The sequence below is a fragment of the Onychostruthus taczanowskii genome, unplaced genomic scaffold (assembly GCF_017590055.1).
Source record: "Onychostruthus taczanowskii isolate IOZ18803 unplaced genomic scaffold, ASM1759005v1 scaffold54, whole genome shotgun sequence".
NCBI classification, from domain to species: Eukaryota; Metazoa; Chordata; class Aves; order Passeriformes; family Passeridae; genus Onychostruthus; species Onychostruthus taczanowskii.
Genome location: NW_024503013.1, coordinates 1,392,348 through 1,418,517, shown reverse-complemented (window position 1 = coordinate 1,418,517; position 26,170 = coordinate 1,392,348). Strand labels below are relative to the sequence as shown.

Here is a 26,170-nt window from a genome sequence, read left to right as displayed (position 1 = left end):
AGAAACTGTTGACCAGCAACGAAGTGTCCTGCAATGTGGACTTGTTACCAGAATGGTAACAGATCACAAAACACCCAATAGATAAAAACTCATTCATTCTGAAACAAGTGCTTCTTGAAACACTTTTACATTCAAAATTCAATAGCATTAAATAACCCTGGCATGTTCTTTAACAGATCATATTCTACAAATAAAGAGCAGCAAAATCAGCAATGCTGAATGGCGTTCTCGAAGGGAGAAGATTTCCTCACCTGAATCACATGAAGTTTCAGCAGCCATCTTCAGCAACTCTTGTAATAATCTTCCTGATGGACTACTTTGCCTTGGACTTCCATTGGAGGCTTTTCCTTCATAGTTTGTTATGCCCGAGGGAAAAGCAACTTCACGAAGAGCATGACTGTGATGTTTCACACATGCAAATTCCCCAGAGGTCGAAATCTGAGAAATTTCTCCAGTACCATCATCTGTTTTACCTGAATTTAAAACACCTGTAAGAAGTTTAGGTATAAAAAGGAAGTGTTTTGCACTTCATGAGGAACATTAAGAGGCACATTCTATTCTACAGAAATAAACTGCTGAATTTTTATGGTCTCCATTTTAATGAATTTAGCCATATCACATCATTACACATTATACATACGTACTATAGAAGCTGAAAGATTATGCAGGTCATAGACTTCTCAAAAACTAATTCCTAACTCCACCACAGTATTTCTTCAAAAAAATCTCAAACAAATTTTTTCACACAGCAAATCCAAGAAAACTTGCAGTAACTTCTCCAGATCCACAGGCAATACAACTTCTCTGCTGTGGTTTAAAGATTTTTTTCTCTACAATCCAGCCCACAAAACAGCCCTTTCTGGCCACCCAATCAAATAAAAGTTTTTACTACCAACCATTACCAATGGTTTGATAATACAAGAATTAATCACCTATGGATCATAACAGTATTATACAGCTAAGTGTTAAGTTACTAAGCCAAGTGCTTTGGAGAACCTAAATATATTCTTACATCAAAACCTTTCCCAACAGAACTTGCTATCTAATCAAGATATCAAATCAGTCCAACAAGAATTCTTCTGCATAAACTGATGCTGACTAGCATTAATTATTTTTCTTTAATTAAGGATGCCCTGTATCAGCTGTTTCATTATTTTGCAAGGAATGCCAGCCTGACTGGCCTGTAATTACTCACATTGTTCTGCTGAGCCTTTTTAAGAACACAACATAAAAAGCTTTGTAAAATATGCATTACATTTTAAATGTAAAGAGACACTGAAAAAAATTTAAATGTTTACCTTTAGAAAACATGGATGTGTGGTACCTGTTAAATAATGTTCCTTAGAGAGAACTGCAAAGCATTGCCAGCAGACTGTAACAAATATATTCATAAAATTTTTACTGCTCTCCAAATTTTTGCAATGAGTGTTTTTTAACTAGAAAAAACAACTTAAAAAGATGGTCTAAAAGTTTCTGTAGAAACTTGATACTAACACCTTACTTGAAAGATTTCATAGTCACTTTCTTGGTATAATCAAAAAGTAAACCTTTAAACAAAATCAACCAACTTTTCTTTGGAGTTACTGTACAACTACTTATTAACACAAATCCTGCCCAAAAGAAATACCAACAGGGAGCTCAGGTCATGGAGTAACTCAATTTTCTTTTTCTGGTGTTTACATTTTGTTTAAATTGAGTTTTTCTAGACAGACACTGAGAGAAGAAAACTTTTCTGAACTACAACTTTGCCAGTATAAGTTATACTTTAAGAAAGGCAAGTAAGTATCAGCTATAATTTCCTAAAAATCTCAAAGATTCTTCAGAAAAGATTATATTCCTCCTATCTATTACTCATAACAGCATTAAATTTTATACATTACCTGCCAAGGAGAGGCTGCAACTCTTCGGTGTGTCTACCTCTGGTATAACACTAAGTTCATGTTGTTCCAAACCAAGCCTTAACTTGACTTTTGTCACTGGTGGTTTGGAAGATCTCCATTTCTGCTCTCTACAGAGAACTTTCTCAGCTTGTTCTGTAAAACAAAGTTTACTATGTTGTAATAATATGTGTACAAACACACACACTCTTCAAATTAAGTCGGAGAGATGGAAGAGAACTCCATCTCAGCTGTAAAGCAATAAAAATTATAATGAAAAACACCATAACAGCCTTACCAGTTTGCTCAACTGGGCCAATGCACCGTGAAATTGTTTCACTCCCGTGAAATTTATTCCTGGCACAATTCTCTTGCTGGTAGTTTTCTGAGACTTGGAAGAAGTCAGTTATCTTAATCCTGACAGACTTTTGTGCCTCTGTCATTTCTTCATTTGGGCACATATATCTCACCTGAGAAGGGGGGAAGCAGTTTTATGTAAGTTTGTATTTATACTCATTTATCAAAAGAGCATTTTCTCTTGTGTGTATTCCATGCAGGACAATATTGAGTACATTGAGAAAGTACTTCAATTATGCAGGACACCAGACAGATCTGCTTAGTTCACAAAAACATTTGGACATAAAGGTATTTTACTGAGCTCTACAAACATCATGTGCTAAAACACAATTAGTTACATTTTCAAGGCCTTTGTGAGATTAGATCGAGTACTCATCATTTTTAACAAGAACAATTCCTGAAAAGTCTCTTTTAGTTTTCCAGCTCCTGAATTCCAGAATTTTAGCTGCTTGGAAACTGCAAAATCAAAAGACAGGAACTACTGTGAACAGTTATTCTTCTAAGATGGCTTCTGTTAAAGAAAAAAACCAAAAACACAAGGAGAGACAAAAGGAGGCTCTTTATAAGCTCGAAAATAAACTTGGATTTTTCTTCTGTTACTGAGAAACAAGCAAATTACAACTCAAGACTGCAGCAGCCAAACCAATTTCACACAAAAAGACAAGCTTTAAAAATGATTTATTCAAGATGCTTATGATATCCTTTCAGGTATTAAGTATGTATATTTTTAATATAAGGGCTGCTTTACACATAGAGGTGCATTTACAGATATGAAGACTATTCTACCTAAAGGTATTTCAGACAACAATTTCAATAGGCATTATGTTCAGACGCCAAGCACAGACCTTCACAGTATTTCTGTTAGACTTATTAAAACTGCTCTTGGAGCTTTACAGAGGAAAAGCACTGATTACAAATCACAAGTCCTAATTAAAATTTTCATTATGGGAAATCACCTAAAACTATCAACACTCCATGGGGTACACTGTGGCATTGACTTGTAGGTTTGGTCATCTACTGATGATTACCCATGCAAAGTGTATCTAAAGCTTACCTGCTTGTTTAGAAGCTCTTTCAAAGCCTGTTGCTGTCTCTGCATCTGTTCCTTCAATTTATCTTGCTTCTGTAAAAGTAGTTTTTCTTGTATTCTCTGTTTAGAAAGAAGAGCTTCTCTTTGTGCATCTAGCTGCTCTTGCAATTCTTTCAAATACTTTTGCTGAGCTTGGATGCTTTCTGATGAGGCCAACACTCTGTCCCTTAAGCTCAGTATACCAGAATAATTTAACGAAGATACATCTCCTGCTTTTGATACTGAGAATTTCTCAACTCCCTGGACTTTAGATTCTTCATGTGCTAGAACTGTGGGTTCAGAAAGCTTGAGAGGTTGATCAGGGCTTGTTTTGCTGCTGCTCTCTACAGATCCCTGTTGATAGGCTAAAGCATCAGACAAGGCTGATCTCTTTGTGGCTGGCATGAGGGATGTCTTAAATGGATGCTGTTCTCCAGCTTCTGTCTTGTTTGGACAGTTAGATATCTTCTGAGGTAACTCTTTAGAGTGTACTGTTTCTGAAGACTCAGAGGAACTTTCTGCAGGCAACATAATAAAGTGTTGTTGGTGTGCTTCTGGGTGTGTTCTTACTGCAGTCACTTCCTTCCTGACTGACCCTGATGGTAAATGGGATTGGAGTAGTTCTCTGATGTGATTATTGGCAGTTTCAAATATTCCTACTTGTTCCTGTGAAGGATAGTCACAGGGCAAGTGAAACCCTCCATGCTTCAATTCTGAAGCTTCTGAAAACTGCACTGATTTTCCAGGACAAATATTATGCACTTGCTCTTGCTGCTTCTGTGAAGATGGTTTTTCCAACATACCCATTGCTCCTGAAAACACAGGTAATGACCGCACATACTCTTGGGCATGAACTTGTTCCGGTGCCTGGTACTGTGTTGGCTGTGCTCCTTGCATCTGTAGGGGTGGCTCTGAGACAGGCTCTAAACTAATGGGTTTTGTTTCCCTTGTGCTCAGAGGTATTTCAGAAGCAGACAAGTACCTTTGCCTCAGTGTATTCTGATACTCCTGTAGATTCTTTCTAGCTTCTTCAATGGTTTGTTTGTGCAACCTGAACAGAACGAAAACATTAATCTTTTCAAGGCAGTGCAAAAAGAAACAGCAATTTCAATAATCAAGGCAATTCAAATTACTTTGAACAGGCATTCCATAAAGACACTTTGCATTCATAAAGACACTTACCTTTTTTGCTGCAGAAGGCGTTGTTGAAAATTATGTATCGTCTGTCTATGACTGTCTTCTCCTGGACTCCTGGTTTCTGATACATTTCCAGTCTAATCAAAATAAAATAATACATATACAACATATATAACTAACTCACAGAAAACTATTATGGCATCAACCTTAAGCTGTATGATCTTGCACCTAAGTTTACAGGAGCTGCTGGGTACCACCATGTTTGAAGTGTGTGAGATTTCAGCCTGAGGCAATGAAGCTAAAGGAGATTCTAGAACAGATGGCCCACAGCTACAGCCTCTCTGCACACACCATTGAAATCAATGGTGCTTACAGCAGCTCAGCCTAAAGAGGTAAATATACCCTGCAAACTCAGGGAGCAATGAGCCAATGTAGCTGCATTTCCAAGGTAATCAGGCTCTCAAAAGAGAACCGGTTGTGCAAATGAAGCAAGATTTTATACATAAAAAGATTACTTTCCTTCAACATCCTCCATAAATTTCTCTTCTTTAAGCAGCTGTTTGAGATTTAAACAGAGGCAGATTTTTGTCTTTTTTCTCCCACTATGATTTTTTTACCTTCTTGAAAAAGGTTATGTCTATATGCACAATCATTATGTGACTATAACCAGTTTTACTAACATTAAGTATTATTATCAAGGCTTCCCCTTGAACCATAGAGAGACAATACAACAGCAAAAGTCACAACCACAAAATCACAAAATATCTGAGTTGAAAGGGACCCACAAGGTCATCAAAGTCCAGTTTCTGGACTTTGCACAGGACCATCCCAAAGAGTCACAGCATGTATCTGAGAGCACTGTCCAAACTCTCCTGAACTCAAGAGAAGCTTGGTGCTTTGACCACTTCTCTGGGAGCTGTTCCAGTGCCCAACCATCCTCTTGATTAAAAACCAGAAGCTTATACATTAGAAGAAAGAAGCTTTAATACGTACAAATTTCTAACTCACAGCCTAAAAACTAAAAAATGTCTTAACTGATAATAGTTCAAAATTGGTAAATGGCATTCTTTATTTTTATTATAATAGTAAATAAAAACCTACACACAATTTTCCGTAATTATTCACCTCATCTTCCATTTGGTTCTGCTGATCTGTGGAATGGAGACTGTGGCTTTGCACCAGCTGACTTTGCTCTTCCTCTTCCTTTTTTTTCTTAGCCTGCTCCAAACATGTTTGCATTTGGATCTTCAGATAATCAGCCTCCAAAAGAGCTTTCTCTTCCTCAATTTTTTTAATCAAGGCCAGCTGCTCCTGTTTCTGTTTCTCTATTTCCTCATTCTACCAAAAGAAAAATGAGGGGGAATCTATAGAACTGAATGACAAAGAAACCAGACTGCTCACACACACCACCACACACAAACTTTTGTTCCAAATTACAGAAGAAATTCTATTGCTGGTGACATGTATTTCCAAATTGTAACAGGCCTTTAAAAGCAGTTCCAAAGTCTACAGGAATAACTTTATTTTACTGGCTCAATGTTTCTAACAATCCCTGAGTCCATTTATTATTGCATTATTATCTGTTCTCAAATTAATAAAATGGATAAAATCATTCAAGATATGTTATCATTTTCCAAAGACTGCAAAAGAAGTCCTTCTCCTGAAGTTACTTGAAAAATCTATTTTGCATTTTACTCAGTTTTTCATCAGAGTACAGCACATCTAAACATTAATTCAAGCTTCACAAAAGCTTCTGGAATAGCTAACATATAACCATTTTGAGAGCACTCCATAAACCTCTGAAGTAGTCTGCTTATTTTTGTTCTCTTTCCATATACCCATCAGCCACAATTCACTTAGATCCACACCTAGCAACCGCATATCTGCTTTTAGAATGGAAGCAAAGAAAAATTTCCAAGTACTGGCAAAGATGAAGTGGACAACAGCCTTTAATAACAGTCTGAATGGGGATGTCAGGAAAAGCAACCTGAGAAAATGCTGGACCTGAGAACAGTTAATGTGGACACAGAACTACATACACCTGGCCAGGTGCAAAGCGGGACGAGATGAAGGTTAAAGAAAGCAGCCACACTTTCATAAAGAATCTGTTGCTTGTTGATTTTTTTAAAATATTACTATTTTGGCAAATTTTTATTTCCTTGATATCCGAACTTAAACTCTACAACTGAAGGCTGCACATGGATCCAAAATTCAACTTTTTCTAAAAAATTGGTAAACCACCACGTAACAGCTGGTAGGTCTCTAGGGATACAACAAAAATTAAAATACAGTGAACCACAATACGCAACAGATATAATGAAAGAATGTATAAAGCTATTATTTTCTAAATATGACAAATATAGTATTCCTAGAGATACAAAAAACTTTCTCCATTTGCTTCCTAGGTAACAAAAAAAAAAATTACTTAAGGTTCCACTCTAAACACAATCCCACAGACTTTACTACATTATTACACAGGGTAAATAAAGTTTTCAGAGTTATGTATTGCTGACTATACCCTCCCTTTATAAAACAAAAGTATTAATTTACAACTGGGATTTTCATTTAACCAAGACTACCCTTGCCTACAGCACCTGTTAGATTTGAAGAAACTGGGGGTTTCCACTCTATTGCAAATTCCAGCTACAAGCTTCATCACTTTTGAGAAATACAGAAAATGTTACAGTAAAAGTTCAAATGTTAAGAGTACCTATAGCTGCTGTATAACCTAAAATATCTTTAAGTCTTGTGTAAATCTTTTTTTTACACCACAACTGAGGTAAGAATAAACACAAACACTTACCCACTTCTGTCTCTCCTCTTCCATTCTTATTTTAGCTGCCTCTTCCATTCTGATTTTAGCTGCTTGTTCTTGAGGATGGATTAGAACTGACTTTTCATCTGCAACTGTATTTTCCAACATTTTCATAGAGTCTAAAATATACATGTTACTGTAATTGCAGTCAGAGCGAACCTTGGATCTTCTTTACAGTCTCCCAATACCTCTAAACAAAGTGCATAAGCTGCTCTTGAAAAGATCTATATCCTCCTACTCTGCCTGTCTCCATAAGCTCGAAAATAATTTTTTGTATTATTTCAGTCTTTAATAGCCCTTTTTTGTGTGTCTTTCTCGAATACACTGTAATATCCCAGCTTCAATGGGACTGAAAATTACTTCTAATATTACTTGGGAGGCCAAGAGCAAGACCATCCTGAAGAATCAAAAGCCACATTAACCTCTTGGAACAAAGTTGATCTAAAACTGGCAATACTGGGCAAATGATCTAACATTTGGCTATTGCACAAAAAGCAAGCCTCAATCCTGTACTGTTAACTTCAAATAGCAGCACATTTTCCCCAAGGCATGGTTTCACTCATGCTGCACTCTCCAGTCCCCAGGCATTATGTTGGCATAGCCATGTACATGATGGAACTAAATCACTTTATCTTGTTTAAAAAAACAAGCATCGTATGAAAACAAATAACCCAAAAGCAAAAAACCCAAAACCACATGCCACAACTTGATCACTTGAAAACTTCAGAAATCCCATTCTACATACAAGGCCATCAATTCAGCATTAGCCTAACCAGGAGGGCACCAAGGACAGACATGGGAAGTAACCCCAAGATGATTTGGCTATCAAACACAAATTGCAGTGTCTAACTGCTATAAATTACAATTTTACAAAAAGGTTTTTCGGAATGGTGCCTAAAAGCAGAAAAAAACTCCACTCATCAGCTCATGCTTGTCTTGGGCATTTATAGCTATGAATCTCCAAAGAAAGCAGCTTTTCCAGTTCAACAGGTACAGAACTTCAATGCTGAATCCTGCACTGACAATTCTATCCCTGGAGGCAAACATCCATTGAAGGTACAGCAATATGAAGTGTGACAACAATTTAAGTGAGATTTAAAAGAGAAATGTATTTTGGACATCTGTTCTCTTCAAGATCTTAACGGACAAGTTGGACATAAGAGCAAAAAACCTCTCCTATTTGTAGTTTCAACAAATCCACAATGCCTTGTGGGCACAGACAGGAAATTGTACTTTCATTCAGAGTGACAAAATATTTAACACTGAAAGCTCATTAAACAGTTTTGTCACAGTCACTGTCACAGCCCCCCGTAAAAGTCTTTTTGCTCCTACACAACAAACTTTGATGCAAGTATGTACCTTTGGCTTCAGACACTGTATTTTTCTGCTGCTCCTTGTTAAGTTCCAAATCACATAATGGTCTCTTTTCACTAGCAACTGTGCCTGATTCAATAGTTTCAAATTCACTTTGACTCGCTTTCTCACTTTTTGATGTCCATTCCTCTTTTTGGCTTCTAATTTTGTTCAACAGTTTCTTTAAGGCAAGTTTTGATCGAGGTTGGCAAGTTTTTCCTTCTTCATGCCCTATAAAGAATAGATATGTTAAGAATGTTAAGAGTTTTGGGTAATAAATATCTTTGTATCATTAAAAAACACTATTTTTTTATTGCTTACAGAGTTGGACAAATACCTTAGGTGTATTTTTTTAATCTTAGCAAAATTTTCTCTTACCTGCAAGAGAAAAGCAGTAACTTGTCTCTGCACACATTTTCATTTTTAAATTAATAATCATTAGGGTATTATCCTCTATGCTAAACATAAATCAAATTGTACTGAATTATTTTACACACATTAAGAAGTTTTACTACCTAAGGCATTTTACTTATTACTAAAACTTGTTTGATATACTAGACTAATATTTTCTAATATAAAATGAAAAGGCTTAATTTAAATATGCAGTTTAGAAGTTTTACTTTCTGGTTCATTAGGGACCTCCTCTTCTATCACATGTCCTGATTCTCGTTGAGTATCACAAGGAAGCTCTGGTTGAGTGTCACAAGCAGATTCATGCTCCAAGGAGATATCAAGATCATTATCTTGAGCTCTGTCAGAAGGGGCTGGCAAAGGTTGTGGCTCAAACTGCAGAATCAGCTCTCCTTTCATGTCTAATTAAAAGAGCACAATGAAATAAAATGACCATTTGGAATACAAATCAAACAACATTAAAAGACTACACTCACACACAAATCCCCATAGGTTATTTCACAACAAATTTAATCCAGCTTTTTTTTTTCCTGCCAAAAAGACAAGATTCAAAACTGTTTAGATCAATAGCCATCTATTCATTCAGAACCCCCACAGCAGTTTCCACTAGAATATGCTATGTTTTTCAAAATAAAAGTTGATGTGATGAAAAGCTCAGCTTTACACCAAAAGCAGCTCACAAGAAAAATTACACGTGATCCAAATAACTTCACTGGGGAAAAGACATACCCTGACCTGGCTGTTCACAAGGCTGCCACAGGAGAGTGATTGCACAGTCCAGGTGTGAAATCCCAGAAGGTTGCACAACAGGAATTCCCTTATGATCACTTTACTGACTGAGGGAGTTACTGCCTACAAGGGATGTGGGACACAGGGGAAGATCATCTTGAAATTTTATGCTTGTTACATATACTTAGAGGAGGAACCCAAGGCAGGGAAAGGAAAGGATCGAGTTAGTCAGGGCAGAAGAACTATGAGATAGAAGTGTAAAAACAGTGAGATAAAATGAGACAGTCAGTCCACTTGCCTGCCCATGCACTGTACCTGACAGTCTGTTCTGTTTTCTCACTAAAATCCACCTGTAGCTGTTTTTCTGTGTAAGGAACGCTGTGTTTTGCAGGCATGTGTGTACATATATATGTAAGGGCCAGTAACTGGAACAGGGACCAGCAGTCACAGGTGCACCTGTGTCTAGAGCATTGCCAACTGCAGAGGCCATAATGAGTGCATTCGGGTGGGTATGACTATCAGCATGCAGTGGCTAGCAAATCACAAGCCAGACTAGCTAGCAAGAATGGTAAGAGGCTTAGGAGCTACGCATCAGGCAGCTGCAAGCCTGGGCTGGGTACTGCAGAGGCCAGGGGGCTTACAAGCTGTTTAGGAGAGGGATCAGGAGATTCAAGCATTCAAACCAGCTGCAGAGGAGAGGAAGGGATCCTAAGAAACCTGCCAGCACATGTGTGTGCATCTCTAAGACTACAAGAGGATCCAGGGTCAGCTACTGGGTAGACAGTATATAAAGTCAGTTCCCACAGGAATCCATAGGATGTGCATGTCTGACCATACACTCACATGCCCAGCTGGGTCTGTGCAGTAACAACTGGAGTGGAGCAGCAGATCTTGGGGGTTCACATGCCCAGCAGCCAGAACTGGGAAGACTAAGGATCAAGAGCCAGGTAAGAGCGAGTGTCTAAAGTGAGCCACAGCACATATTTGAGCACATGTGCATTTGAGTACATACATGAGTATGAGAGGTAACTCTAAGGTTCCAGGCTCCAGCATGAATCACTGGACACAAGACTGGATGTCTAAGACCTGAGAAGGATCTGTAGTGTAGCAGATAGAGATCTGGGATACAGAAGACAACTCTTGGATAGACTGACTGTCTCTAAGATCAACTACTGGAGGGATCCATACCACACAACAGATATACATCCCACAAAAGGCCTTTATGTTGGTCAGCCAGAGCAGTAAACAGAAAGAGGCCATTTGTGCTGTTTGTACTTAATGTGAGTGTTGTGTTTTTCCTGCTGGCCTGGATGTGCCCTGGAAGGCTGTTTGTGTGCGTGCCAACTATGAATACACACACAGCCTCGCTACCAGCTGCACCTGGGAAGAGGCAGCTGCAGCAGCCTCTCCTTTACTGGGTACCAGATTCAGCAACCTCCAACAAAGAACTTACTCCTGTCTTCACTGCACATTTCTTCAAATGCAGACTCCAGTTCTCTCTGCCATTCTTCTTTTATTTCCATGCGTTTGTATGGTAGCACTGAAAGCTGAGGTGGCATCTGGGCAACAACCTGTCTCCTGCGCATCCGATCCAGAGCGTGCATTTGCTCCAGTTCTTCCAGGAGTCTTTCCCTGTCCTTCAAGAATGAAGAAGTGATAACACAAACCTTCAGTATTCACATTCAGACAGCCACGCATCAAGACTGATACAAAATGCTTCCATTTGGTTACCATGATGTTTGGTTAATGTTCAGAGTTAATCTTTTTCTAGGGAGAAAGTGTTCCCACAGGAGAAGGCCGTATCAGCCCTTTAGACAAAGAAGTCATCAATACTACCTAGGAGATGTGATGCTAAATAAAGGATCAGACTCCACACCTGCAGGCCAACTTTCCTCAAGATAATTAAACTTCCTGTTTTATAAGGTAAATGAGTATTTCTTTTGTCAAGTGACTTTTGCTAGTGTGTAATTCAGCAGTTGCTTCTTTTTAAGATGCAAACTAAATACTCTTTGGCACACTGAATATATGTGAGAGCAATTTAAAAAAAAAAAAAAATTGTTGGGGTTTTTTTTCTTTTTTCTGTTAATTTAAGGAGCACCAGTAATATTTCCAGAAATCCCCATTTCTTTTTCTAGCAAACAAAACTACTGATAGCGAAGCTATCAGACCGCAAAAATTTTTGGATTGCGGATCTCAGTACAAAGATTTTTCTCAGTAGTTTAATTTTTGTTCCTTAAAGAAAACTATTTCAACATTGCCAGACTTGCACACTAACAGAATATCAGTCTTTGGGTCAAAACTTAGAAAAGTTTTCAAAAATAAAAAAAACTTTATTACCTCCTTAGCAATAATATTTTCCCCTGAAGTATAGAACGACCAATTCCAACTAAAGCTAATGTGGAAAAGCAGAACTCATTACATATTAAAAAAGTTTTGCTTGACTACTACCTATTGGTTAATAGCTGGCCAAACATTCAGATAACAAAAGTTAAGAGGATATTCACTCCTTCTAGATGCCAAAACAAGCAAACAGATTTTGACTTTTTTTTTTTCAATGACATTCTGCAAACTTTATTTAGTCCACCAATCTCCCTCCTGTAAGTGTAATTCCTTTATTAATCACCTACCTACAACCTACATAACAGTGGTGGTTCTGACATTAAAAACAGACATAACTGCTTTGCCTACCTTGGCCAATTGGATCTTCTTCAAGGCATGACTTCCTCTAATATGTGCCTTTTCAAGCTGCTTTCTTCTTTCCCTCTCTGCCTCCCTGTGCAGTTCCTCCAAACGTCTTCCTTCTTCTTCAGCAGCTAAATGAGCATCTGGCTGGCAATCAATCAGTAGTTTAGTTCACAAAGTTCTTTGACAGTATAAAGTATATGTAACAATAAGTAAATAAATGAATAATTCTGCAGCAAAAGCACTTAAAGACATATAATGCCATATGAACATCCTTGAATGTCTATCTTGCAAGCAGGACCAAAATAATTTTTTACCTTTGGAAAAAAAATTAATTGTTACGTATTTTGTAAGTTTAGGTGACAAAGTGTTCCAATTTCGAACTGTATCAGAGACAATAATTTATATTATTTATTTGTTATCACAGAGTGGTTATTTTTTCTACAATACATGGTAAAATGAATGATATGGTCAACATTACAGACTGAGTACTTCTATGCTCGTAGTTTTGCTTTAAACAAGGGGGAAAATATCTCTGATGTATCTTTCATCTCGTTTGGGAAACCAGAAACAATCTGCAACTTTCTTGAAAGAAAAATCTTCATCTAACATAAAAATATACTTAGGAAAAAAAAATTCATTCCAAATAAGCAAGGCAAATACAAGGCAAGTCTGGGAGTACATTGCTGAAAAGAAGGGAAGAGAGAAAAACGGGGCAACAGCAGCTATCAATTCAGCATGAGCCACAAGTCTTCCAGTTTGGGTGTTTGAACATTATACCAGTCTTGTGATCTCACCTTCCAGTAAAATAGCCTGTTCACAAGGGACTGCCAGGTGTGATCCCCTAAGTGACAGAGCACGTAACAGGCTTTACAAGGCTTCCTATCTGAGACTCTCTTTAGTGAGTAGTGTAAGCTGCTTTATACAAGTTCGTATCTTTAAACAGCTTCTAGAAAATCCAACAGCTGATATCCAGACAATGTATGCAATGTAAAGGAACACCTATGTAAGACTGCAGCACAAACACTTGGAGTTAATCACCTGCTCTCCATCCACTTCTCTGTCCACCAAAGCTTCAGCAATATGGTAACGTGTAACAGAAAAGTTGCCAGCACCACAGGGCTTCATCCCAAGGATCTTCTTCACTTCAAAACTCTAAGAAGAAAAGTAAAACTACAGCTGCATCACAGAACAGTATGTCCATCAAAGCAACTAAACAGAATTGATCTGTATACCTGAATTATTATTTAAAGAAACCCACCCCATCAAATTCTGTCCTGAAAATAGTGTTTAAAACCTTATATACATGTAATAATTAATAAACCACATCAGCTCAAGGCAGATCTAGAGGGCTTTAATAATGGAGAGCATCTAATTGTTTTAGGCAAACCCCTGCACAGAATTTTATGCTCACCAGTGTCATGTTTCAAAAGCACTAATTTAAAAGCACTTGAGTTTAATGCATTAATACAAATCCCACTTACAACAGCTGTCACATTCACCTCAGAGCAGGGCAGCCACAGACCCACAAAATAATTATACCCAACAGCAAAGCAACACTTGTCAAGTACAGACTTGCTTTAGGAGACTTAGAGCCATTATGTCCAATTTATTTTCTGTAACTTCACTGAAAAGTGTCTGTTCACAGAATGCTAAGTTGCTTTGTTTTTTTAGAAGTTTTGAGTACACTAACACATTTCAACTCTTTTCTGGATATCTGAACAATAAGCCATCAGACCCTCCCTCTTCCTTGGCTTAGCCTCATGTTCTCAGTAGCAAAGCAGCCAGGTTAGGTTACTCAATGTCCTGTAGGACCTGTCTTTGTACTTAACATCTCCTCCATTAATTTTCTCTCAGCTTCCTCTTTCCTCAACCTTCTCCTACAAAGGTGTGCTTATCCACATTAGCTAAACTGGAAAGATTCATAGCTTGAGTGCTCTAAAACTAACATGGCCATAAAGAAACACACACACACACAAAGAGCAGCATTAAGTCTCAGGAATATCTTAAACTTATCTCTGCATAAAATGAGGCATACACAATTTCAGGATTAACTATTACTATTTTATGAAGACTGTAGAAAGTAAAGTCTTTAAATGAAAATCAAAGAATCGCAGAATCATTTATATTGGAAAAAACCTTCATCAAGTCCAGCCATTAACTCAGCATTGCCAAGTCCAAATGATGTTCCCGAGTGCCCCAACTCACATCCTTTACGTATCTCCAGGAATGGCGACTCCACCACTTCCCCAAGCAGCCTGTTCCAGTGCTTGACAAGACAGTGAAGAATTTTTTCCTAATATCCAGTCTAAACTTTCCCTGGTGCAACTGGAGGATATTTCCTCTTGTCCTATGACTTGTTACCTGGATGAAGAGACCAACCCTTGCCTGGTTATAATCTCCTTTCAGGCACTTGTGGAGAGTGACAAGGCTTCCCCTGAGCCTCCTTTTCTCCAGGCTAAACACTCACAGCTTCCTCAGCCACTCCTCATCAGACTTGTGCTCCAGACCCTTCCCCAGCTCCACTGCCCTTCTCTGGACACACTCCAGCACCTCAATGTTTTTCTTGTCGTAAGGGACCCAAAACCAGTAAAACTACTTTTAGCCTTACCAACAGAACTTCAGTAGCTTATTTTATGGTCCTTAAACAACATGCTGAATTTCATAATCAATAAAAATCATAGTAATTGAAACAGATCAACACTTGCAGATACTGACTATAGCTATAAAACCAGACAAGTCCCAGTCATTAGCCAGGTTATCAGTGCTTACCCTGTACTGGGTTACTTTCAGAATGTACAATTAAACATCTCTTCTGAATTATTTAAAAAACTTAAAATCAACAAACCAGTAACAAATAATTATTAATTACATATAACCAATCAAACCTCCAGAATTTTATTCCAAAGCTATGAAGACGTGAGAATTATGTTGGAGGCTGCAATTTTTCAGTTAGTGCCAAAAGCAATTTAGGTTGAAAAAACTACCATACTTCTATCATGGCTTTTTAACTCCTCCCTCCTCTTTTTTTTTTTTCCTTCTTTCAAAAAGCAAATAATTCTATACTAAAATCTCACAAAACTGGAGCAGCAAAGTATCATGAAATGGGACAAAAAACCCAACAAGAAACTCCTGACCCCAGCTCTACAAATGCTATGAATACTCAAGCAGAGTATAGTAATACTTTTTAGGTATTGTTTCCATTCCATAAAAATCTAACAGATCAGGTAAGAAAAAGTAAGCTTCCAAGAACTCTGCAACATTTTTCAATAAGACAGTGTTTACAGTTTAACTTCAATTAAGTAACTTTTCATTTGGTCTAACTAAATACGGCCTCGACTTCTAAAATCTGTAATTCTGAGAACCGAAATGGGTTATGACCTTAGAGTAAAAATACTTATTTTCTAACTGGGTAAAATCACAATAATAGGAGTATCTTTGGAGAATGTTTCTTATATTCTAAGTAATCATGCTATGAGCAACAATGCCCTAGCTCCTTTTTATGAAATTATCGTCAATTGTTATTGCAACAGAGCATCAGATTATGATTATAGTTGCATTTAATAAGCTTCTTATGCAAACATTCAAAAAATCAAGCAGACTACTCAGATGACTCTGTAATTTGCTGTAATTCACAGGATTTAAAGTTAAACAATTTAAATTCAGTGCCTTTTGAGTAACACATTTGCAAGACAAAGCCCTAGATTTACCTTCCCCCAACTGACAGTCAATATCTTTTGTTTTCTCTCTCTTGAAGCAGAAACAGGAATAAAAATCTCTCAACCTTTCAATTACTTAACATTTTCCCCCATAAAGTACATGGCACCCAATAACTCTTTGAAGAAAATAACTTTATTCTTAGCCCTGTGCCCTCCCAGCCATAGGTCTACAACAAGAGCATTAAAATCTACACAAATATGAAAACTAGAAAAAAGGCTTAGTCAGCTAGTCTTTAAATAGAACAAATAGCTCTGTTTCCATACAGCACAGCGTGTCAATCTCTTTTCATCAACAAAAACTCAACATGTCTGCAAAATTACTGATTCAATCTGCCATTATCACAACATGAACTTCATAACAGAAACAAAATTCACACACTGTAGAAAATCCAATGTCTGGAAACTTCAGTAAATGTGAGTTACAAATCACATTTGTTGAAAAGGAGAGTAAAGGACACTTGCTAATGGATGGAAATGCATTAATTTTTGGAAAGGAACAATACTTAAATAGAGCACTGACCCAGACATATCGTCCAACACAACTGTATATGCAATTCTGGTCTCACCAGAACCTGGAAACAAAGCCTTCCTGCTTCCCCTGATGACAAAACAATAAAGAATGAGGAGAAAATTCTGTGTTTATAAAATGGAAAGGAAGATGCATGATTGATGTTGCTAGATAAAAGTATTAAATAAAAATATTACATATTAAGTACTGGGTCATTTTAGTTGTTATGGAGGTTAACTGCAGTGACTATCAATGGGGAAGGGTTAAATAAAATGTGACATAAGACCCATTCTAAACTGCAAAGCAAAGCCACAGCATCTCATGCTTTCCCAGCAATGCCAAACTGAGCAACAGAAGCACCTAAAACCCAGGAAATAAAGAGTCAAATTTGGACAGATACAAACTTACCTGCTCAACACCAGGAACACACCCTGTGGCACAACAGAGAGGGCAAGAGCAGCGTGAAAGGGTGTGTGAATTTACCTGAACTGTACCACACAGGACCTTATTCCAGATGTACTAAATTTCAATACAGCATATACTTCACCAGATATAACCCCAAACTTTACCACTCCCTTAAACCACTTGTTTTAATCTTCACTCATATCCACCTTACACAACATAAGAACCTTTGGGCAGGCAACAAAAAGATCTAGAGAGAAACTTGTACTAATGAAAGGCCACGGGTATTCCTTCTAATCATTCTTAAAACTGGGAGGGTCAAACCTTACTCAGTTTTTTCCAGATACAATACCAAACCCTATCATCCTGCACGCTAACCTGTACATAACATGCTGGGATAAGTTTTGAAAGCTTCACAGGCTCTGAGAGGGGCTGGGAGACCTCAACCCTTTCTTTTATTGTCAGTAGTATGAACATCCCTGAACCCAAAGGTCCAAAAGGGCACAACACCACATGAGGGGCATTTTAAACTCTGCATTCATGAAGTTCTATTAGTTAACTCCAAAGTAAAAATGCACGTAATATTCTTTCTGCAGTTCAGATCTGCAATCGTATAGGAAATTCTAAATGTATACACCAGCTCTGTGAAACCAAAGCAGTATGAATGGGGTACAAAGCCACACCTCAAAAGGCTGCAGCCTCCCCAACAGACTTGGGTGATGGTTTCCTATGAAAATTAAAGAGCTTCCCCTTTATTCAGTACCCCCTACAAGAAAAAGAAATTGAAGGGAGAAGAAAATCCCAACAAAGCTGCCCCACAGCTAAAAAGACAGAATTTTTACAGAACTAAACAAAATGCTTCTAACTGCACCAGTATGACAGCAGGCTGAGGAGGCAGGTAATGTACATGCTGAGAGAAATCATTGTGAAGTCGCATATCACTGGGGCTACTAAATGAAAATGAGCTATGATGAAAGTTTAAAAAGACAGATTAAACTACAAAAATAAGAGTCTGATTACAAGAAGTAAAATTCACGTATAACAGGACATCAATAAAGTACCCAAGCTTAGTAGCAAGAAATCTGCTAATATCTAATTAATTCATTCTCTTGGTTTGTGCTGAACCACTCTCCTTAAATATGCAAAACCAACTCTGGATGTCCTGTTGCAAGGAGTGAGACCAATAAATATATATGGTACCCCTGAAATTGTGATCACTGTTGTATCACAGATACATACCTCAAAAGGACGTGGTGGAGGAGGTGGCAGGCTTGCAACTTTGGCTGCTCTTTGTCTTTCCACTTCCAGAGCACGTTTGCGTGCATCTGCTCGTCTTGGGGGACAAAAACAAAACAAACCACAAAAGAGAAGAGAAATGGAAAATTATTCAAGCAACAGTGACAGAAGAGTGCAAAATAAAAGGTAAACCTGAAATCAGATTCCTAAGTACCTGCACTGAATGGTTGGGCCATAAGCACGGGGAAGCATATTAAAAAGACAACAGAACTTGGGCTGGGAGGCAGCATTAAAAAGTACCTTCTTCAAGTTATGCAAAAACGTTCATATATACAAAAAAAAAGCATCCCAAAAGCAACACAAAATCTCTGCTTTTGACCTAAGTTTTCAGAAAGCACTGTGCACTTTAACACACTTTAATTGCTTGAGTGTAGATACAGTTAACTACTTAATTTACAAGTCTTAGCTCTACCCAAGCACAACTATGCCCAAGTGGACACAGACCAAATTCCATACCAGCTCAAGTTTGGTCCAATCTGCTTAATAAAAAAAACCTAAGAAGGAAGACCATGACAAATGCACTGGGTCCTTTTTCCAGGTGGTTAGCTCTCCATCAGGAACTGGCCTGACAACATTTCATTTCATATGTCACTGAACTCCTGGAGAATCTATAAGGCCAGTTTGAATATCTGACATTCTTGTCTTGGTTTTAAAGACACAGTTTTTATCAAAAGCCACAAGCTCATTAATTCTCTAACCCATAAAATTTCAAGACTGAAAAAGCTCCAACCAAGAAGCATCAACATTTTCGCCCTTCACCTTGTGACACTGTAAAGTTCATTCTTAATAAAACAAAATAAGTATTGCATACCTGGCTTGCTCACAAAGTAATTTTTCTTTTTGGTGCTTCTGCTCTATCAGAGCTTTTCTATGTCTCATCTCTGCTCTTTGTTTCCTCTCCTCTGCTTGCTTTGCCAGAGCTTCTAAGTCAGGTTCCTTAACATTAAAATATTGTAATCACTTAACATAGAATTTTACTCACATTGCATACTATCAGTACGATATTTCTAATTACATACTGCTGGTAAGAAGCACAACCTCAAAACCACCTTTTACTGTATTAAGGTTAAAATACTCTAATAACTTTTCCTTCTCTGCCATTTTTATTTTCTTCTTCTCTGCCAAAAACAGCAGCGAACCTGCCACATCCCTCATCCAATTAACCAAATATTGATGTAGAAATCCTAGCTTCTTCTACATCAGTTTGATGAAAAAGATAATGAAACACAATTATTTAAACACCCTGTAGCAAATGCAGACTAAACTACGTAGAAGAAGCGTGTTACTACCCTTCCTATAACACTGGTTCCATAGTTTTTTGCTAACTCACCCATCCTAGCATTGGAAAGGACTTAATAAAGAAGAGACACGGATAAATGGAAAAGCATAATGCTATTTTACTTGGGTTTAAAGATCCTGACTAATTCAGGAAGTAAGCTACTTTGCAAAATCCATGTAAGAAATCTTCAGCTGATTTCTGTAAACCTGATTCAGAGACAAACCTACAGAAAAATTCTACCCAGCAATCTCGGTGATCTCTCAAGCAGAGCCTACAAAAGTTACAGGTTTTTAAAGAAAGTGGAACCAGTTTATAGGTGCAGAATTAAAAAGTGACACCCATTTGTAGTCGAGGCAAAGGCCTCTGAAGCCCTTACAAAGACTTTCCGTGTCACTGGAGCACTGAAGGGGAAAAAACTGTTAGGTGTGTTTTCTTAACCATAGAAAAGATCCATGGTGGAGAAAAAATTACTGTATAACTGGCATAATTGAGATACTGAGTCATTATGTACAATTTAGTCAAGTACAAATGTACATGATCATAGAAGCTAACACAAAGAAGCTTTAAAGTCTGCCCAGCAAAAGCCTTCACAGAAAGGCCCATAGACTGTGGGAAGATACCTGCAAAAAAGTACACAACCATTTCAAGAAAGTTTCCATGCTTATAATGTTGTCTATTTACGTATCAGGACTTCAAAATCAGGAATGTCAAAGGAAAACCAAACAAACAGCAATTTTGGTATTTCTAAAACATCAAAATTGGCTCTGACGATACATGCTGGTATTGGCTGGAATAGAAATCACTTTCTTCACAGTGGCTGGTATGAGACTGTGCTTTGGATTTGTGCTGAACACAGGGTTGATAATATAGAAATGTTTTTGTTATTGCTGAGTAGGGCTCACACAGAGCCAAGGCCTTTTCTGCTCTTTGTGCTGCCACACAGGTGAGAGGGTGAGGGGTACGTGGGAGGCTGGAAGGAGGCACAGCCAGGACAGGTGGTCCCAGCTGAGCAAAGAGATATTCCAGACCACATGGCATCATGCTCACTGCATAAAGTGGGGAGATGAAGGAGGAAAGGGGAGATGTTTGGAGTGATGGTGTTTGTCTTCTCCAAGCAACCATTACACATGATGGGTCCCCACTGTCCTGGAGATGGCTGAACACCTGCCTGCCCATGGGAAGATGTGAATGAATTCCTCATTTTGCTTTGCTCTGTGTGTGGCTTTTGCTTTCCCTATTGAACTGTCTATATCTCAACCCATGAGTTTTCTGGCTTTTACCCTTCTGATTGTCTCCCTGATCCCACTGGTGAGGCAGTGAGCACGCAGCTGCCTGGTGCTTGGCTGCTGGCTGGGGTGAAACCATGACACAATAATATTAAGCTCGCTTACGTTTTCCTTGGCCTGTCGGTGACCCTCCCCAATTGCTCTTAAGCTTGACAGATAAAGTTCTTCCAGGGCTTTCATCCTCTCATCCTGTGCCTTCTGCCATTCAGCTCTCAGTGCCTCCTCTAACTGATGCAGTTGTTCTTCTCTCCTCTGCTTTACCTTCTGCCTTATCTGGCAGGAGATATACTTCTGCTGCTCTCTGACCTGTAGAAATAGCATTTATGTTTACCAGCAACTCAAGAAAAGCATAACACTTTTTGCAGCAAGACTTTCCACAACAGTTTACCCTCCCTCCATCTCACCTACTACTCCACTCACAATCTGTCCAGAAAACACTTTCAAGTTCCTGTTACCTTTTTCCAAAATTAATAACTAAAATAATAAATCTAATCTTAATTAAACATTTTGGCTAAAGTCCAAAAAATGACATACAAGTGACAAACAGTAAACACTGCTTGGAATATCTTTCCCTCCAAAAATACAACACAATAATCTATGACAAGCTCCTATTACCATTCGAGATTAAAAAAAAATCAACAACTATACTGAAAACCTAGTAAACATAGTTTATTATTTTCCACTTTGTATTTTAGACTTTTTTTTTTAAACAGAAAAGGCTGTCAAGGACTGGAACAAACTGCCCAGGGAAGTGGTTGAGTCACCAGCCCTTGAAAAGTTCAAAAGGCATGTAGATGTGGCACTTCAGGACATGATTTAGCGGTGGACTTGGCAGTGCTGGATTAATAGCTGCACATGATGATCTCAAGGGTCTTTTCCAATATAAAAAATTCCACCATTCCACAATACTATTACCCTGAAATTTAGCTTACAGGAAATAATCTTTTCAGTTACTTTTCCTAAATTATTTGTTACATCATCAAATGAAATACAACACATGGAAAAATACAGGCATACCTGTTGTAACCTTAGTTTTCTTCTTCTTTCATATTCTTCTTTCAGAAACATGGCTTCTTCATTAGGACTAAGCCTCAAGGTCCCAGCTGTCGCAAGTTTCCTCTTCATCTTTGGATATGCTGAATAATCAACTTCTATGAGAACAATGCAAAGAAAAAGAGAAATTGTGCATAAATGACACTGGCAAAACAGCTACAAAAACAGGATACTGTCATGATGTTGTAACTCTATCATGGCATCTGCATGTGAGAGCTACAACTGCTCATGTCTGTCCCAGCTGAAGGCTGGACTTGACACCTCAGAAGTCTTTTCCAACCTTAACGACTCTAATCAACAGCACTGGCTCTGTCTTTGTCACAGTCACAAAAGATAACGCTTTTGAACTTCTTTGAGCTATGCACCAAACACTGCAGCAGGATGACATTCACAGTCTACTCTATGGACCAGCCACCATCATTTGCAAAGTGCTCCTGGGAAGATTTAAAAACAAACCCACCAACTACTGAAAAGCACACCACACAGTAAGCAGGCTGGCCACTCAGATGATTTGTACTGAAACACTCTCTTAACTGTTGGAGAGAAGACTTAAGATCCAACAGCAATTTTGTTGATGTTTTTGGCTGCACTCCAAGGTTTTCTGCCCTACAGACTCTGTAACTCTAGCAACAGTCTGCGTGCCAAGTGTTTCACTGGAAAGCTGAAACTGCTCACTAGCGATTTTTCATTCAAGATTTCCTAAGAAGACAAACTTCAAATTATATTTCCCTCAAGATCTTACTGTGAAAGCCTAAAATTCCCCTGCCCCCAAATCAAGTAAGATTTTTACTGGATCTTGAAATATTTATAACCCTGAAAATATTGATACAAAGCAAGCAAAGACTTTCAAAAGCCACTGCCAATTCTAAAAAAATCTAGTGAGCAATTCATATAGTACTAAGAGTTCAACCAACACGACACACCAGGAAACAACTCTTTTCAGCATCATATATACTGATCTTGGTACATTTAGAGAGACACAGTATCACAGATAAAATAACAACACTGTAAAGAAATCAGGTGAGGTGTAAAGCCGAAGATCCGTGAGACACTTTCGGTAAAGGGTTATTAAAGCAATGAATCCCAAGCTCTTTACAGCATAAAGAGGGTCAGTAGCATCCCGGATCCTGCCAGCCCTCCCTCAGTCACCCGATGAGCTACAGAAGTTTACCACGGCACAAAACTAAGTAGCAAATTGCTACATTCTCTCTCTCACACGCACGCACATAGACGCACTCCTAAAGAGGGGAAAATGCAGACGATGACCAATGCAAAGCCTGGATTCAAAGGATAAGAGCGGAGCTAGAGATTGCGAAGGCCGCGCTTGCCCGGGCTCAGCCGCAGCACAAGGCGGTTGCGGCGGGCCGGAGAGGGCCGCGGCTCCGCCGGGCCGCTCCCGCCACTCACCGGGACACCCCGCCGGGGCCGCACCTGAGTCCGCCCGAGCAGAGGAGGGACAGCGCGGAGGGAAGAGAAACTAAACCAGCGGGGGAAGGGAAAGCGGATAAGGGAGGGAGCGGGGAAAGGGAAGGGGAGAAGAGAGCAGAGCCGCCCCTCACGCACCCGCCGCCTGGGCCCTCCCGGTCGCTGAGGCGCCAACAACCGCCGCCCCCGCCACGTGACCCCGCGCCCCCAACGAGCCGCCAATAGCGCATGCGCTACCGCCCTCCCGGCTGCTCGAGCCCCGCCCCCGTCCCGCTGTAGCCAATTGGGACGCGCGACGGCGGCGGGGGGGGCGCGCGCGCCCTATATAAAAGCGGCTCTGTGGGCGAAGAAGGTGTTTGTCCCCCAAGGCCCCTTGGGGGTTCCTGTGTGCCGGTCAGCCCCTCCCCCATGGCCCATCTGAGTGCGGGCAGTGCCTTGCTCGCCTAACGCGGCAATCTCGGCCCGCACGTGGAGAAATACCGGCAGGGGAGGGGTTCGTCACCGCGGCTCCCTCACAACACCGCCCCAGGAGCCCGCAGTCGGAGTTCCCTAGTGCTCGTGTGGGAGGAGCACTCACTGGCCGAACTTGAGCGCTGATGTTATAAATGAGAAGCTTGACTAGGCCAATATACAAGCAGAAATCAATTTATTAATTAATATGGTAAAGTATGAGCAATACAGCGCTGGGTACAGTGGGGGAAATTTTCCCTCCAACTGCACACCGATAGTTGAGGCTTACAGGTATTTATATTTTATTTATATTTATTCATAAGCTTTCTCAGCAGTTTCTATTCCAAATTTTTACATCACAATTCTATACACTATTGTGATTTAGTTTTTCTCAGGATGTGTCCCAGAAAGGAGTATCCCCAGATGGTGGGATCCAGCTTCCGAAAGAAGAAAGAAGTCTCCCAGCTGGTGAGGTCTAGATTCCAGATGTGGGTCCAGCTTTTAATTGCAAGGACTAGAAATCTCATAACAGTGATGTCCAGCTTCCCTTGGCTGAAACTATCAATCCTTGAGTTAATGTTCATCTTCCTTTCTCAAGCTGCTTTTCACTGTTTTGTTAAGGCATCGAGATAAGCATGTTTCCTCTTTATGTATTCTAATGCTATAGTTTCAAAGATCCTCACTACAAGCAATATTCTAAAATTATACTTCAAAAGGTTATTATTGCAAATCTCTTTAAGGCTTAGCTACAAGAAGAAAGTTCCTGTCAAACAGCAACATCCTTAAAGCTTTAATGCAAATGCTCCTAAATCAACTCAAGACTTATAAAGGTTGATTGTGAACAAAGGATAGGTTCAAAGGCCTTCTTCCATGCTTTACTCCCTCAGTTATTTATTAGAATTCATCTTTATAACTGTCCCATGGTCGGTTTCCACACATATCACAATCACTAATACACACGTTGCCTGTATGTACTGACATGAAACACAGCTTTGTATTCCATACTGACAGAGCAGAATAAAACTGAATCTTGCTAGTTCTGTCTCACTAGTGTTACTTCTATGCAGCTTCCCTGTTCAGCGCTCTTTTTGGTTGCACTGTGTCAGTAGAAGGAGTATCATAGAATCATAAAATGGTTTGGCTTGGAGGGGGACCTCGAAGATCATTTATTTCCAGCCCCATTCAGGCTATGGCAGTGCCCCGTCCGTGTGGTGCTGCTCTGCCTATCTTCTAAGCCTGCACATGGCTTCTACAACGGGCACATCTGTGTTGCTGCCTCAACCTTGTAGCTACACCTTTCCTTTGTAAATCTAATTCTTAAATAATGTCTGCTCACTGTAAATCTGATGCAATGCTTGCTTCTTTGCTGGCAGCATGTAGTGACAGAACAAGGGGGGTAATGGATCTAAACAAAAAAGAGAATAGGTTCAGATTAAACATTAGGAGGAAGTTCTTTACTGTAGGGTGGTGAGGCACTGGCACATGTTGCCCAGAGAAGCTGTGGCTGCCCCATCCCTGGAAGTTGGATCCCCCAAGACCAGGTTGGGTGGGGTTTTGAGGAACCTGGTCTAGTGGAAGGTGTCCCTGCCCATTGCAGAGGGGTTGCAACCAGACAATCTTTAAGGTCCCATCCAATCCAAACCATTCTATGATTCTTCCTCATGCTTCAGCTTTCTTTCTAAAAGGAACGATTTATCATGTGTGTAAGATTTGCAGCAGCTGGGATTTGAAAGTGGAGACATCAGACAACCTTGATTTATGAGGAATGTAAATTGTATTTGTATTGAGGGAAACAATTCTGCTACACATACAGATGAGGCAAGAGAGGCTGTGTTAGTCTTGTTTGTTTGCATGGAGCACATTCCAAGGGTCTGAGCTGCTGCTACAAAAATGAAAGAAGTGTTTGTGACTTAAAACAGATCAGGCACAAAGAGGATAATCAATTGTCTTGTGATGAAACTTGAGTGCAAAATATAGCTACTTTTTTGGCAATTTCTTATAGAAAAGGGAAAAAAGAATTTTACTAGGAACTATCTGTCATAGTAACCCATCATATTGTCCCCTACAGGACTGAAACCAGGAGGGCTGAGATTACTCAGTAAAACTTAGCGGTTTGGTGCATGCAGCTGCATGGCTGCACATGAAATAGACTAAAAAAATACAGAATTGCAAGAGAAAAGATGTCAGCATAAGGAGAGGAGATAGCATAGCAGTTTAATGTGCTTTCTTTCTTCCCTGCCTTCTGCATTTCACTGCTAAACTACCTTCTTGTTCACAGACTTTTGCTTTCTGACAAGTGCCTGCAACTTGCTGCAAACTACT

The 26,170-nt window shown here is 39.2% G+C and overlaps 1 protein-coding gene across 9 annotated transcripts in view; it reads right to left on the bottom strand.

Annotated features, from left to right (window-relative positions):
* CEP295 (centrosomal protein 295) overlaps positions 1–23,575 on the bottom strand; it is a 42,488-nt gene extending 18,913 nt beyond the window's left edge. For 4 of the 9 annotated variants that reach the window (XR_005953559.1, XM_041417012.1, XM_041417015.1 and 1 more), the window contains exons 1-17: positions 23,537–23,575; positions 21,938–22,071; positions 21,026–21,226; positions 19,167–19,291; positions 18,299–18,392; positions 13,472–13,585; positions 12,437–12,577; positions 11,202–11,385; positions 9,229–9,420; positions 8,615–8,839; positions 7,244–7,374; positions 5,566–5,778; positions 4,486–4,577; positions 3,289–4,354; positions 2,176–2,347; positions 1,881–2,033; positions 252–488 (exon numbers count right to left, since the gene is read on the bottom strand). Coding sequence is in view for 4 of the 9 variants with exons in the window: in XM_041417012.1 (XP_041272946.1) it covers positions 252–488; positions 1,881–2,033; positions 2,176–2,347; positions 3,289–4,354; positions 4,486–4,577; positions 5,566–5,778; positions 7,244–7,374; positions 8,615–8,839; positions 9,229–9,420; positions 11,202–11,385; positions 12,437–12,577; positions 13,472–13,585; positions 18,299–18,392; positions 19,167–19,291; positions 21,026–21,226; positions 21,938–22,045 (3,448 nt within the window). In the remaining 5 variants the exon portion in view is untranslated. Of the gene's footprint in view, positions 1–251; positions 489–1,880; positions 2,034–2,175; positions 2,348–3,288; positions 4,355–4,485; positions 4,578–5,565; positions 5,779–7,243; positions 7,375–8,614; positions 8,840–9,228; positions 9,421–11,201; positions 11,386–12,436; positions 12,578–13,471; positions 13,586–17,065; positions 17,089–18,298; positions 18,393–19,166; positions 19,292–21,025; positions 21,227–21,937; positions 22,072–23,380; positions 23,515–23,536 lie in introns of those variants that run through there. The other 5 variants (XR_005953561.1, XR_005953560.1, XM_041417013.1 and 2 more) reach the window with 5 other exon arrangements.
* Between the last annotated feature and the right edge of the window lie 2,595 nt (positions 23,576–26,170).